Source organism: Sebastes umbrosus, chromosome 14 (genome assembly GCF_015220745.1).
Source record: "Sebastes umbrosus isolate fSebUmb1 chromosome 14, fSebUmb1.pri, whole genome shotgun sequence".
NCBI lineage: Eukaryota > Metazoa > Chordata > Actinopteri > Perciformes > Sebastidae > Sebastes > Sebastes umbrosus.
This window is the reverse complement of record NC_051282.1, coordinates 25,669,921-25,685,766: the sequence shown is the minus strand read 5'-3', so window position 1 is coordinate 25,685,766 and position 15,846 is coordinate 25,669,921. Positions and strand designations below refer to the sequence as shown.

General features: G+C 40.7%; 1 protein-coding gene across 5 annotated transcripts in view; it reads right to left on the bottom strand.

Annotated features, from left to right (window-relative positions):
• Positions 1-15,319, bottom strand: part of LOC119501347 (BAH and coiled-coil domain-containing protein 1) — a 78,088-nt gene extending 62,769 nt beyond the window's left edge. For 4 of the 5 annotated variants that reach the window (XM_037791668.1, XM_037791671.1, XM_037791670.1 and 1 more), the window contains exons 1-2: positions 14,910-15,319; positions 11,848-12,193 (exon numbers count right to left, since the gene is read on the bottom strand). In XM_037791668.1, coding sequence (XP_037647596.1) covers positions 11,848-12,019 — 172 coding nt within the window. In that variant the 5' untranslated portion in view covers positions 12,020-12,193; positions 14,910-15,319. Of the gene's footprint in view, positions 1-11,847; positions 12,194-12,286; positions 12,848-14,909 lie in introns of those variants that run through there. The other variant, XM_037791667.1, reaches the window with a different exon arrangement.
• Positions 15,320-15,846: the final 527 nt, after the last annotated feature.

Here is a 15,846-nt window from a genome sequence, read left to right as displayed (position 1 = left end):
AGCTGAGTGAGTGTGTGCCAGCGTTTGTGCATGTGTGTGTGTGTGTGTGTACGTCTGCTTGCAATGCACCAGTAAGTGTATGACAGCATGTGACAGTGTGCATCTAGTCTCGCTGTCGCTCTCTCGCTCTCTCTCTCGGTCCCCTCCCCCCACCAGAGGGTAGGTCAGTGGCCGGGCGTGCATGGCAAGCAGAGACAGCTAATGCATGCAGCAGCAGCAGCAGACAAACACACATCTGTTGCTGAGGAGCCAGTCATTTGCCCCAGATCCTCAGGACACGTACTGTATCAGAGAAGAGGAGGCAGTGTAGCCTAGTGGTCACACCAGGCAGAGGGGACAAAAACTAAAACTGCAAAATGAGGTGGATCCACTTTAAAAATTGTAAAAAGAGAACTGCAGGGAGGAGCAGCAGGGTATGGACATGGATCATCAAAGACAAAACATGTACATAAGCAAGAAATTGCGCTGTAAAACAAGTGATTTGACAAACAGAAAAGGTGGAGAGAGAAAGCGGGATTTTTTTTTGTACTAATCAATGTCAGAAGGAGCACAGGAAATCCATGCAAAAGACAGAGGAAGAGAGAGAGCAACAAGTTCCCTTTGGATTGAGGACCAGGCAGCTGGTTGGATGGTCCCAAGAGACTTATTAAAATGGAATTCCTGATGCTAATCTTTGTTTTTTTCCACAAAAGGGCTGACACATCCTTGAGAAGGCATGCTGCATGTATATTTAATGGCAAATTCTCTGCATATATTTAGCGGCACACCTCATTGTTTGGTACTGTGCGTCACCACCGCCCCGCTGTTTTCCCTAATGACAATCGTGAGCCATTATTTGAGTTTTATCCGCCCCTCCGCCACATACCATCGACACATATGGATCACAGTCGGCTGTTTGAAATGGGGAACCTAATATACAGAAAATATGACATAAAAGGGAACAAAAAGGAAGCACTGCAAAGGAACAACTTCTAATTGTTTCCCTTTCAAAAATGATTCCCATACATTATATATATATCTACAGTAAATATATACAGCATGTTACATCAAAAACTTCCGCCTGTTCTTTTGTACAGAGATTTGGACTTAGGCGCTGTGTACACGTATACGGATATATTTAAAAACTGATATTTTCCTCTACGTTTTGGCTTCTCGTCCACACGCAAACGGAGTTTTGGGTCACAAAAAACGTTTGGGAAACGATGACGTCCTCTCCTCATTTTGCGCATGCCCATTATTGCTTTGCGTAATGAGCATGCGCCAGAAACAATAACAAAGTTGGCGGATTACCGGCTTTTTTACGTTTTTGTTAGCACTGCTCGGACTAATTACTACTTTACATTTGAAAAATGTCACAGTCACAGGAGGACAAAGCATGTCGAGGCCGAATGGTGGTTGAATGTGCTTTTGGGCGATTGAAGGCGAGGTTTGGAGCACTAATGGTACGTGTCCACAGGGGTGTTTTTATCGCGAGGAATCGCCTCGCTCCCCACCATTGGACACAAGGAACCTGATTGGACAAAAGCTTTCCCTCGTGGGCTGCTGCTCCCAGCTTTCAAACTGGAACCAACATGGCAGCTCGTTTGGAAACTTTATTCTCTTATTTCACCGAAATGTGTTTCTGAAAACATTTAATGCGAAAAATAAGCCATGCAGTTGCTGAATCTGTCTTTATTTTGGATCGACAAAGTTATTAGTATCGGAACAACTCTAGTAAAAGACAGATGTAGGATTCATCAGGAAATTAATTAAAATGAGACAGCGCAGACTAAAACCAACCAGTAATTTTTAGCAACAAAAAATGGTCAAATTATCGTACATTAAGGCACTTTTGGCATTATTGATCATAGATTGTACAGAGCGCAAATTCATTGTACAAATACGATAATTATCGTACATCTGGCAGTGCTGACAGGCACCCTGTACGCTAAACTGGTGTCTGACAGATGAAGAGAAAATGTGATTTTCAGAGAAGGAGTGCACCATCAGAAAAGTGGGACCGCTACACAACAAGCTGCATCACGAGCATGAAATCCTGCCGGGAGCACTATTAGCGCCAGATCCAGAAGGGACAGACTCAGACGTTAGAGGGTTAACAATGCACCTGTCTGGGCCTCACAGCCAACCACAGGGTGCCTCGGCTCTAGTGGGGGGTGTCTGGAGAACACACACACGGAAAGAAAAACACCCACCCACCCAAACAACACCACACACACACACACACACACACACACACGCTCGTACAGTATTGGTCACTGACCACAAATCTGCCAACAACAATAGGGCAACGGCCCTTTTTTGTTCTTCTCACTGAACGATTACAATAATAAAATTGAAATTAAAAAACAAGTAATCTGGATTTTCTGCTTGAGCCGTTAATAATGTCGAACAGCTGTCACATGCAATACGGCCGTGCACTGAGGTGGGCCCGGGGCTGCCTGATGGGAGGCAGCCTGATACTGGGAGAGTGAGGGAGGACGAGGGGGGAGAGAGAGAGACAGAAAGAAAGAAAGAGAAAAAGAGATCCAAATCACAAACAAAACAGCAGCGGTTGACTCTGGGCGAATGTATCAGTCCATTCAATCTTGCAACAATACATTTTCAGTCCAGCTATTTTCTTTTTTTCTAAGTTTTGTGTGTGTGTGCGTGTGTGTGTGTTCGTCATGGGAAGTGAGCAAAAGCCTCGTTGGATTCTTAATGCAACTTCTCACTTCCTCGTGTTGAGTGTAAAAATAGATGGGAAGGTTTTGAAATCCAATGCCCTGAAATCCGATACAGGAAGGTATTACCCTGCCCGTCACTCTCACCCGTGGGTCTCCTTTGTGTTTGTCCTGTGTGCACGCCCCGTGCTGGAGGCGAGGGCTCCGTGGCACCGTGCCACACGGTGTAGTGTGAGTGGCGGCCTGTTTGAAGAGCCCGTCTCTGAGGCAGCATGGCCACTCACTCGCCAAATTCCTCTTGCAGAGCCAGACCCCTGCTTCCCCCCCCTCCACCCCCACTCAACCTAAGCCTTCATTTTCTGTGAACAGTTTTGCTGATGAGCAAAAAAATGCAAGGAAAATAAACGATTAAATCACTAATCTGATGTCAAATCTGTCACTTAAGTTACTTCACTGTAATGAATTCCAGACGCTGTTACTTATTTTTTGATGACTGGTTATTGGACGCTTGGTATGATGATCTAATAGTGACAAAACATTGCAGAGTTTTAATGTTTACCCACCAAAATGAACGTGTATATGCAGGTTTTTTAAACCTAAAAATAGGTGATAGACTCATTTCCCATTGTGAGTATGCCATGCCATTGCACTGGCGCGCCGGCTGACACCAGAAGAAGGGGTTACGGGCCTTTCACATAGACAAACAGCACCACTGTGCTCTGAAGACCATTTTCAATGGTTTTCACAGTGCAACAACGGCCTTTAGCTGCACCAAGCAAACTGAATGAACTTTCGGTGTGGGGCGAGCGCAGCGCAAACCGCGTTCTATGTGGATGGCCTATAAGTAAACACTGAACATGTTACGGTGGTTACTTCTTTTTATAATCGGTTACTTATTCAGTCTGTCTTTCAAACTCCCAAACCAGAGTTGGTGATTGTTGGGACAGTGGAAAGACGATGAGGTTATGAGTTTCATTTTGTTTTAGTGGAGTTTGAATTAAGTGTTTTACGACGATCAGCGAGGTAAAATGACTGTTTCTGTCAATGGGACTGGTGGCTTTGAGGAAAGCATATTAATAGGGGTGTAAAATCACAACTTTCATCACAAGACGATATTATATTGAGTCTTTAGAAAATGATACAATATTTGCTGATGTTACAAAGTCTGCCAAGATTTGATTTTGAGTCGATTCACTTCAGGGACCTGCGATCGATATGAGACGATATCATATCCCCATTTAACACAATCAGTTACAATTATATCAACTCACAAAAAGCAACTAAAAAATGAATTGACGTTTTTATTGCTGGGCTCTGTAGGAAGGAGGTGGTCTTGGACTGAAATTGGTGTCACAGACATGAGAATTTCAAAATAAAGGCGTGTCTTAAATATGAAGATATGTATTGATGTTTTCACTTTGCATCTTTGATCATTGAATATGATACATCGATTAGGCTTGCCCCGGTAGTCCGTGTTAGCGGTGTTACGCGGTGGTCGGGCACACACCGATTACGTGCCCACTGCCCTCACCGTCACTTTTTTTTAACAGAAATAAAACCCATTTAGTTAATTTTGGTGTATCAGCGGCGTGTTATCGATACATAGTCAGATGACGGACTCTACAAACCGACAGTGAAAGCGTCTGCTCCCTAAGGAGTCTCAGAACATCACATCCCTAACATCGATCCAGATCGATGTATCGTCTCACCACATATCAATGGTTAGTTTTGTAAGTTACTAAATTCTAATAATCGTCCAAATCCCTGAGGATTTTATTTAACATATATTCACTTCAAGGCGCGTCACATAGCATCGCACCTGAAAAGGGGCGCATATTAGCGTATCCACCTGGGTGTCATGTTTCCATAACTGTCGATAAGAGCTGGAGCCGATAAATACCCGTGACTACTGCAATGTCATTTGTCCCGGCAATGAATGCCGATTGGAACCTTTCCCACTGAAGACAACAGCCAGATGTTAGTGGGTTTACCGATGCCTGAATCCATTTGAAACATGGCGAGCGTATTCTACCCGTGTAACCAAAAGGTATTTGAAAATATGCAAGGGACTTACCCTTTCAGAGCAATTGACTGCCCTCGCAAGTCATGTGGGCTTCCAGTGGGAGCGTCAGGGGAAGGTGACAGATGGCGGCGGCACTGGGCAAGGTGCTATTTCAGCCAGGTGTAGGATGCCAAGCAACACCTCCACCATTCAGGGGGACTCCTGTGACACCGCGTCTGAACCGTGTCATCTCACAACAATCCACAAACGAGCCTGACAACAGGCCAAGCTTCTCACTCGAAAAGAGAGAGCGAGAGCGAGAGAGAGGGAGGGAGCGCGTGAGGCCCGAATCAAATGGAACTTGGCCGGAGACCCACGTTCTGTCACTGTACTTCCACCACAGTGGCTCCCGGCTACAAATAGCCTTTTAATGTAATATTTAACATGGGTTTTCTTTTCACTCAGGTGAGGCTCACATCTTGAATTTCTCTCACCAAATCCCCAAAATGTCCACAGTGCACAGATGTATATACATGTACATATATATGTGAACAGTAAAATCCTCTCATTATTTAAGCTATTTTTGATATGTTTTGTATATTGCTAAGTATTGTATTGTTTTTTTTGCATATTATCTTTGTCTTTTTTTGCTAAGCTGCTGTAACGGTACAACTTCCCGCTGGGATTAATAAAGTACTCACTCTATCTATCTATTACCACAATACGTATGTCATGATACAATCTTATTGCAATTGAAAACATTTTGCGATATGCTGAGTATTGCGATAAAACATATTGTGATATATTGCATTTTATTACCTTTTTTCAACAGCAAATTATGCATTTTTTTTCAACATCTGTTTTATCTAATAAGATAGTTTCCACTCTGTTCATCTCAGAGTTTTCATTCACATATCTTGAGGTCAGAGGTCAAGGGACCCCAACATAGGCTACCAATGGATTCTTTAGATTTTCTAGTTTCATATGATACCAGTATCTTCACTCTATCCTTAAGACTGAGCCCGCTACAACATCTGAAAGACAGAATAGCGGTTAATAGTGTTAAGAGGTTAATAGTTTATATAATACAAGATCGATGATTGACATCCATATATCGACTAAATATTGCCACGCAAAATATCGCAATACCATGCTGGATCGATTTTTTCCCCCACCTGTATTATCTATTAGGGATGCACCGATACCAGATCAGATATCGGGCTGACACAGACTCAAATAGCTGGATCAGGTATCGGTGACAATGGAGCCGATCTATTCAATTCAGTTCTATGTTTATACACTATATACTGGAATTTGAATTCCTGTTTAAGTTTTGACCAATTTGTTGCTGCATTAAAACGGTTTACACTTGAATTGTAATTTGTTAAATTTGAAGATTTTTTACCAAGTTGCTGCTGCACAATTAATTATTTTAGTAATAAATAATTCAGTAAATGTATATCTATGTATTTATTTGTTACATTTTGTTTTACAAAGTTGAGAAAGCGATGTTAAAGTCAGGCCTAATGTTGCCTCACACATAAAAGAAAGATCCCAGTCACTTCCACACAGTGAGGCATACAGCGTATTAATTAAACACTGGTATCAGATCGGTACTCGGTGTCAAAATTGTTAGATTCAGAGAGAAAGAACAGCCACTGGCTTTCAGTGGAGCTGTGCTGCTAAATAATTACGCTGAGCACGCAACACACTCCAGCCACCACTCTTGTCTGGGGTTAACAAGGATGGGAGTTGAGGGGGGGGGGGGGGGCGGTGGGGGGTAAGTAAAGCCAAAGGGAAGCTGGGTACGAACTGTGAGTGTTCACAACACAAGAGCTACAAGGCCAAGATGAAGCCTCCATTCCCAGAAACAACCCACTCACTGAGGTTTATTCTTTTAAAGACCCCGGTTGTAACCAGCCCCTCGCTAACTCCACCAAACACCTGCGTTTGTCTTTGAAGCGTCTTCTCAACAACCGCAGACCCATGGGATATTCCAGCAATGAGACGTTCAATAAAAGTCTCAGTAAAGTTATTTATTCCCCTTTGGAAAAAAAAAAAAATGGGAGAAGGCAGACAGCATAGCTAACCTTTGAAGGGGGAAGCTTCTCGGATATCCAGCTAGGACATAAAAACCAAGGGAATGACAGGGACATCCTACCAGAAAACAATAAAAGGGGGTGGAAGGGACTGTTTTTTATCTTTAACAGCAGCCGTAAAACACACACAAAGCTGGGGTCTGCAACAATGGCCCGGGGCAGGGGAGGGTGGCTGAAACAGAGGTGGCAGGAAGACCACCGCTTCCCAGACACAAGGGTCTTCCTGCTGGAAAGAAAGGAGCCTGAGAAATGGAGGGGAGGAGAGAGAGGAAAAGGAAGACAGGGGAGATGCAAAGGAAGGGGAGGCCGAGCGAGCGGGATGACACAAATATGACCTTTGATTACATGGGGTGTTTAGAGCAGAGCTCAGCCATGGACAGCCTCCGAACCCCTGCCGCTTTCACACAGCCACACCTCAGCCAGAGCACACTGATCAGAACAATATGGCTGAAAGATGAGCCCCCCGGCCATAAATGCCAGCAGTAAAGACAGCTCCACTGTGTCTCCTGCTTTTGACACTATCCAACATCTGAATCCCAGCCTCACAGCCAAGTCAAGACCGTCTCCAAGTCTGCGCCGGAGCCAGCAGGAGATAAAATTACTATTTCAAAGTCCTTGTAAACGGACTGGGTAAGATGAGTTTACAGGTCTTTGTCTCGCCGTATCAGCGAGCACACAAAAAGAGGAGTTGCTCCAATGTCACATTCCCAGAACACAAATCGACCACCTGACATGCATTACAAATGACTGGCTTGTAGTAGGTGAAGATGGACGGAGGGAAATGCACACTGACAGAATCTCTACCGGTTCAAAGTTAACATGCTTCACTGGGCAAGAAGGTAGGGAGCGTGTCTGTTGTTGCCTGATTGCAACCAAACTCACCAGCGTGCACGTTAGAGAGATTTCCTCCACAAAAATATGTTGAAATTCTGGAACCCGGCGAGGAGGGTGTTGCAACCGCCATCACTCTTTTCAGCAGCGAAGGTTGAAGGGGAGCGCTCACAATAATAAATACCTCTGCAAAGTCAGAGGAGCCCCTTTCAAGGAGCCACATCACAAACCTGCCTCTGAATGCATTTTTACATCAACGCTGAAATATTCATGCTCTTTGTAAAGTATTCATGTGAACCAGTGTGCAAGTTAGTCCCCAGGGGGGGAAAGAGCAGAGACAACGCACTCAGCAAACAACAAGCTCAGTTGTGCTAAAGTTGCTAGCATACGGGGACACTTGAAGGGACACTAATGACCTGCACTGTCAGGATCAACAACAGCCTGGGAGCAGTTTGGTCAGACAACCTATACGAGCATTGGACTGCTCTTACACAGTGGGACTGGCCTGTATTCATCTGGGTAAACTGACTAAGGCTGGGAAATATATCAATATTATATTGATATCATGATATGAGACTAGATATTGTCTTAGATTTTGGATATCGTAATATGGCATAAGTGTTGTCTTTTCCTGGTTTTAAAGGCTGTGTTGCAGTAAAGTGATGTCATTTTCTGAACTTACCAGACTGTCCTATTATTACCTTTACCCTCTTAGTCATCATATCCACATTGTAAATGATTATTTATCAAAAACTCTGTGTAAATATTTTGTAAAAGCACCAATAGTCAACCCTACAATATCGTCACAATATCGATATCGAGGTAAAAAAATATATATCCCCATTTAACATAATCAGTTACATTTATATTAACTCACAAAAAGCAACTAAAATATGATTTGACAATTTTATTACTGGGCTCTTGAAGACATTTAAATGAAAAGCAATCTATTTTCTTTAATAAAAAAGAATAAATATAGAGTGGGAATTTCAAAATAAAGGCGTACTTTAAAGATGATGATATTGATGTTTTCACTTTGCATTGATGATATTGGATCGTTGATCATTGAATCGATATATCGATCAACATGTGTCGTTACACCCTTAGTAAAAAATATTGTGATGTTTGTTTTTCTCCATATGGCCCAGCCATAAAACTGATTAAATGTTGAAAATAATTAAATTGCAAAACAAATAGCGTGATTTTGATTATATTAAATCTAGAAATAATAAAACAAAGATAAAAAATATATATATATTTTCTTGTGTCACATGGATTGTACATTTGCATTGTGTGCTTTTCTTTATTTTAATTTATCAATCTTAAAAAAACATATGCCATGAATAATTGTGAATTATGCTTCATGTCTGCATTATGACATGCTTGACATTTTCAAACATTATTAAGATAATAAATCAAAGATTGCACATCAGCGGAGCGCAATCACAAAATAATTCTAACGGCGCCTAGAGGGGATTTAGATAATATAACTCAAATTATTCTAATTCAATAAAAAGAATACCTGAAATGTAAAGAATTAAGTCGTTTTTTTTCAGATCTTGAGGGATATTAGACAGACTTGTCTCCAGTCACGCCCATGACGAGGCTGCTGGAGAACAATAAACCACCTGTGCTGCTCATTGAACAGTGATGACATTTGGAGGGTCGGTCGTCGTGCAATAATACAAAAGAAATCTGGTTTGGGGGGGGGGGAGCACCTGTACCCTGTGGCCAGCATTACCCTTCATGCTCTCAACACAACAACCATAAGAATAAAAAAAACATACGCACGCAGGCAGTATGTGTGTGTGTGTGTGTGTGTGTGTGTGTGAGAGAGAGAGAGAGTGTGTGTGAGAGTGTGTGTGCTGCCAAAAGCAAACATGAATGGTGAGAGATGAATGGTGCCCATGAATTCTCCTGAATGACTAATTATACCTCGTGTTTAGCATGATTTTGCAAATGAAATCTTCATAAACACAATGAATTTGAAAACACATCTTTGATTATTCAACCACAATATTAGCCTATACAGTAGAGTCGTTTAATAAGATATTATAAAAGAAAAAACATAAATAAACAAATAAAATGCAAGGCAGCATACGAAACAAACCATTGTTAGAGGTTGCTTTGATGCTGCATTTAACCGCTTACAACAGCCACCTACACTGATAATTTTAGCTGATATACGTTACATAAAATAACTTTAAAGGGATAAATATTCCTTGCTTTTACAGTGACCCACCATTCCTCAGCTGCTGCATCATAAACACATGTTGGTTTTTTTTAGAAGCCACATTAACATATTTTCAAAGCAAATTGTTTCAGGAGTGTAACTGTTTGATGGAATCAATATGCCACCGATGTGACTTATTTAAATCTCTTTTGTTTTACATTGGTGGAGGAAATAAAAAAAAGCAGTGTGATGTAGTCCATTACAAAGCTGTGCGATAAATATATTTTTTTTTGTTGTTCTTTACAAAAATTAGGACGACTGTTCATTAAATATACTCAAAAATGATCATAAATCAAGATCATGGTTTTGTATTTTGAAAGGGTTGTTGTTCATGTGTCCACACCCAAAAAAAACACACCAGCTGTTATAGATTATTCTGTTCAGCTGTGTTGTTATAAATGCTGGCTGTTCTATCTGGACACCAATGTTTGTAAAGGTGCACATTTGGGTGCAGGAGACACTCAAGTCACTTGTTAAACCTGATGCATGCACTGTGAACACATTTGCACCCCAACACTTTGAAGCCCAATATAGAAGCAGGGTTTTCTACTATGGCTCTTCTTCTTCTTACTGCAACCACTATACAATGTAAAAACATGCAGACCTGTTCACCCAGCTTCTTCGCTATATGGCTCTGGGTATGGCCCTGCAGGGGTTTTTTTGCACTGCTGTGACACTTCTCAATTTAACGTGAAGTGACAAAAATCTCATTCCACATTCAGCCCTGCAGAGCCACTAGTGGAACCAACCAACTTCCAAACTAAAGCAGATATTAAATGCCATTTTTTTTTTTTTTTTTTTTTTAAATACCCTGGCATTTACCTAACTTATCAAATTTGTTTAATGCCTTTTATAACCTTTGAGATATTTAAATGTTGATTCAGCTTTAATCAAAATTCCTGATCGACCCAAATCAAATTCCACCTGATTTATTAGCTGCTATTTGAATAGGGAAACTCTGTCAACAGCCACACCTGAGCACTAAAAACCCCCCTCAGTCTACTCTTCTCACCAGCAGACTGAGGAACAGTTTTTTCCCCAGGCCATCAGACTTTTAAATAGATAATTCATACGATACCTTCTCACACAAAAATATATCTTTTACTGTATATACTGTATATGTTCTTAATATATATGTTCTTAATATGCCTGTATATATTCTTAATATGCCCTTGTACAAAGTATTTCTTCTTTATAATTGTAATGTAAATGTAATATTACTTATTATCTTAATGGAGCTTCCCAGCAAAAAGTATTTCACACGTTTGTACCTGTACAACCAGCGTGACAATAAACATCCTGAATCTTGAATCATTGTGTAAAAAAAAAAAAAAAAAATCTGCTATCCAGCTCCAGCAGCACACATGCAGGCCATCACTCAAACGCAGCACAGGCTTATTACAGTGCAACATTATGAGAAGAAGCTTTAAAGGTCCCATATCATGCTCATTTTCAGGTTCATACTTGTATTTTGTGTTTCTACTAGAACATGTTTACATGCTTTAATGTTCAAAAAATACATTATTTTCCTCGTACTATCTGCTTGAATATACCTGTATTTACCCTCTGTCTGAAACGCTCCGTTTTAGCGCATTTCAATGGAATTACAATGGAATTGCATTGCTAAACAACAATTCTGGTCCATGTTTAATTCCTGTCAGCTGATGTTATTAACATACACTGCAACAGGAAATAAACTGGGACACATTTAGAATGTTTACGTTTAAAACCGTGTAATAGTCTAAATATTGTATATTTGTGACATCACAAATGGACAGAAATCCTAACGGCTTGTTTCAAATGTGCAATTTCGGAATTCCTGTGTGTGTTTCTCCGTATATTGAGTGTTTTGATGGTTTAACAGTATTTATACAGCACTTAAAACCTCCTTTATAATATAATGTAAAAGACCTGAAAATCTCCCTTTTTATAATATGGGACCTTTAAGATAGATAAATGTTGATGATGGGGAAGCATTTCAGTATATAGACGTGCATGAGTGTTTTTTTTTTTTGCACTAACCTGAGTGTGGAGCCATCGGTATGTGCGAGGGGTAGTATTTCCCCGGTGTGAAGTGACCGCCGTGCTGCACAGAGCCGTGGCCGGAGGGAGCGATCCGAGAGGCGGCTCGGTGCACCAGAGCGCCCCGCTCCGAGAGGAGGTGCGCCGGAGCAGCGAAGTCTCGTCCTTCCATACCCGAAGAATGTGGTCGAGTAATCCGAAATCCGGATAGGGGGCACGGTCAGGGAAAATCAAATATATAGCAACCCATATAATAATCCTTTCCTCTTCTTCGGGGTCTATGTGTTGCATTCAGTCGATCGCAGGCTTCCCCAGCAGCCAAAAACGAAGCCCCAGATCATCTTTTCTGTCAAAAAAAGGAAGAAAAGAATCACACGATGCAACAAAAAACAGTGAAATAGAAGAGAAAACACATCATTAGTGACGCTCCGTTGGATACCTTTCTGTCATATCGTTTGCATTTATCCGAAATCACCAATTTCGAGCTAAAAACTGATGCAAAATAACCAGAAGTCATGCAGATAGAAGCGAGCAGCGAGGCGTCCAGAGGCGCACTGAGCTCTATTGATCAGCCGGTGATAGGATGTATAGGCCTATAATATGCATCATATATGGAGAGGAGCACTTCATGTGCGCATGCAAAACGAGCACATTTCTATATATTCTATAATGCACATACTATATTTTATCCAATTAAGAGCTGTCATTCTCTCCACCCCCCAAAAAATAAGCATTTTTTTTGCTGCAACAATGTAAAAAAAGCCTCATATAGTTGTAATAGAGGAGGATGTTGTGCTGTCCTGTTGTGGGTGGGTTAAAATGATGGAAGCCTACATCTCAAGGTGAACAACGCTGCCTGCCTGCCTTCTCCTGCTGCTCGTCCTATTGTCTCGGATTGATACAGGCGGGTTTTTTTCTGGCTCCATATAACCTCCATTACACACCTCACACTATTCTCACATTTTTTTTTTTGCACCACGGTGATCTCATATATATCAAGTGGCATAAATCCATCAAATTTGTTTTATTTTTTGCACCATCTGCAAACTATACAAAATAAACTAATTTATTTGGCAATTTAATAAAAATATGTATCATGCATCGATCAATTTGCAACAAAAGGAAGCGGTGATGTCAGTTTAGAAAGTTTAGAAACAAATCAGCAAAGATTAGAATTAAAATATCGCTCCATATAACAGAGATGCATCAGATCCTGAAAGACTCTTTTTCTCTCTCTATGTGTGTGTGTGTGTGTGTGTGTGTGTGTATGCGCGTGCCCGTGTGTGCACGTGAATAACTGCACTCTCACTGTCTTCATCTGCCTTGACCTATTTCAGGTCAGGTAATCAAATGGAGTTGTAAATACATTACAGGCTACATCCTCTGCCTATGCCACACAAAAAAAATAGCATTATATATAGAGAGAGATGAGGGAAAGAGAGAGAGAGAGAGAGAGAAAAAAAATTGCATAAATTAAAAATAATTTTACTGTTAAAATATATTTTTGTATTTATAACAATCATCCAGCCCTTGGTAATAATTAAAAACAAAGCAGGAAAAAACAGAAGGCAGCTTTATTTTGTAGCTCCAAAAATGAGGAAAATAAATAAAGAAATAAATCCATATGAGTGAATTTTCTCAATACAGTATATGTGTGGTTTTATATTCACAGGGTTTCTCGATGGGGTTGCAGCAAAATAAAAGCATAATTTTTTACCATGAATTAAATTACCAAAAAAAAATAAAAAATACAATGTGTAAGATAATCATATATGCCATTTCACCCTCAGCACAATTATCTTCCCATGCAGCCAGTTACAGCACTGAAGCTACAATTCAGTGCCACATCAACAACAATAAAATGCACAAAAATCTCATCCACTGTGCTATAATGTGTGTGCATGCATGTGGCTCCAAAAAGCAGCCTCGCTGTTGCATGCATGATCTAGCTGAGTGTTCGGTGTGAGCAGAGCAGAGCAGAGCTGTGTGTGTGCAGAGATCCAAGGTGAATGGCCGCCCGTCAGCAGGACTGCCTTTGTCTCCATACTGAGAAAGTGCCTCTCAGTCAGTCAGCCATTACCTTCCCCCAAGCCTCGCCATGCTGTTGCATTCAACCAACCTCTTGTATGTCCACTAAAAAATATTGCAGCTTTGTAAAAATGTTCCCAAAAATGTACATTCGTATGCATTTTACGCGCAATAGTGCACAAACACCCACGGGTCTTTCATTGCAGAGCTCCAATGTGCCATTTCTCTCTTTCCCTCCTCCAACAAATATATAAGCTACAATTTTTTAAATTCAAATAATCGACGCCCTCTAATGTAATTCATTAAACAGCCGTCAATTGCATTTACAGAATCCAATCGAAAGCAGATAATAAATCAAATTACAGCTGTATGAGTCGCACCGCTCTGCGAGGAGAGAGCCAGAGAGAGCGGCCCTCCGTGGCTGAGCTGGCCGGCAGAGAGTGCACCTCGGCCGGGCTCGAGTAGAAACACGTCCCGCTCATTCCTCTCAATGCAAATTATCCGCTTATTATTGTAAATAGACTAAAAACATAATCGACACCTCACCGACACCTTAACAAAAAAATAAAGGCTATAGGCCTACATTTTTAACAATTTAATAATGTTTTTTAAATCTTTGTTAATTGCAAAAAAAAAGCTTATTTCTAATAGGATAATTAAAATCAACATAATAAGTCGTCGATTAGTAATTAAATATTGTATCTAATTACACTCCTAACGTCAAATTATAATGAAACATATCATTGTTATTATTAATAATAATATTGGTAAAAAAATATATATAATATAATAGTAAAGGTGTCAGCTGAATGCGTTAAATCATGGATTTATTCCACATAGGATACACCTCACACATCCTGTTTTGCTATTTTGTAAATTATAGCACTGCACTGTGTATAATGAACAGCCTGTCACATATATATTTATTTTTTTAAAACTAAAATACAGTCATCTCACAATAAGGAAACAGGCCTTAAAATGTTTTATTAATTAAAAAAATAAATAAATAAAGTGTATAAAAAATTACTACTTACTGGTATGTTAAATCCTTGCATAACAATAAATTATAAAATCACAAAAAAAAAACACAGGGAGGGAAGGAGCAAGGCCAGGTGCGACGCCCATTTAAAAAAATGAGAATCTGAAGTGGAGCATGTGGTGAGATCCTACAGTATATATGTCCAATGTGAGGCTGCAGGAGCCTGCTTCAGCAGCTTCAGCTGTGGGACTGTGGGGGCTTCCGGCCTGGCTGGATCTCGGCTCGGATCTCCGAGCAGCGGTTTCTCTCCCGGTGCAACTGCGTACCTCGCGTCTCGGAGCAGGGTAAACACGCCTCCCATTGGTTGGATACCTGCATGTTAATGAGCTAGAGCCGCACCGCCCTGCAGATACGGAGCGCTGTGATTGGCCGGCAGCGCAGGCCAATGGTGTGGTGACTGGCAATGCTAAACAGAGAGAGAAGCGCCAGATTTAAAGCACAGGATGGTGCAAAATCACTTACAATAGAGATTATAGTGCAGCCTGGGCACAAGCTTAAAATGCATAGGAAAAGTAAAATAATGAAATGTAATTCTCAGAATAGCAATTCACTTGGATAATGCTCCAAATGAAATTAGAATTAAAAAATGTGTTTAAAAAGTCCTTCATCCCACCAATATTAAGTCAAAGGAGATCTAAACCGCAGACATGAGCTGTTTTAATGTGTAATATAATTAAGGCTGTCAAAGTGAGCGCGATAATAACAAAATTAATTGTAACGCCACTAATTTCTTTAATGCGTTAAGATTTTTAGGTTGTACTGTGTCATACTAGCTTGTCGTAAATAACGCTCTGAATTTACGCAAAATGTTGGCGAGGATAAATTGTCATGGCCTCAAGATATGTGAATTTATGGTGTAGTGACTGGCAATGCTAAACAGAGAGAGAAGAGCCAGATTTAAAGCACGGGATGGTTCCAACATCACTTACAAT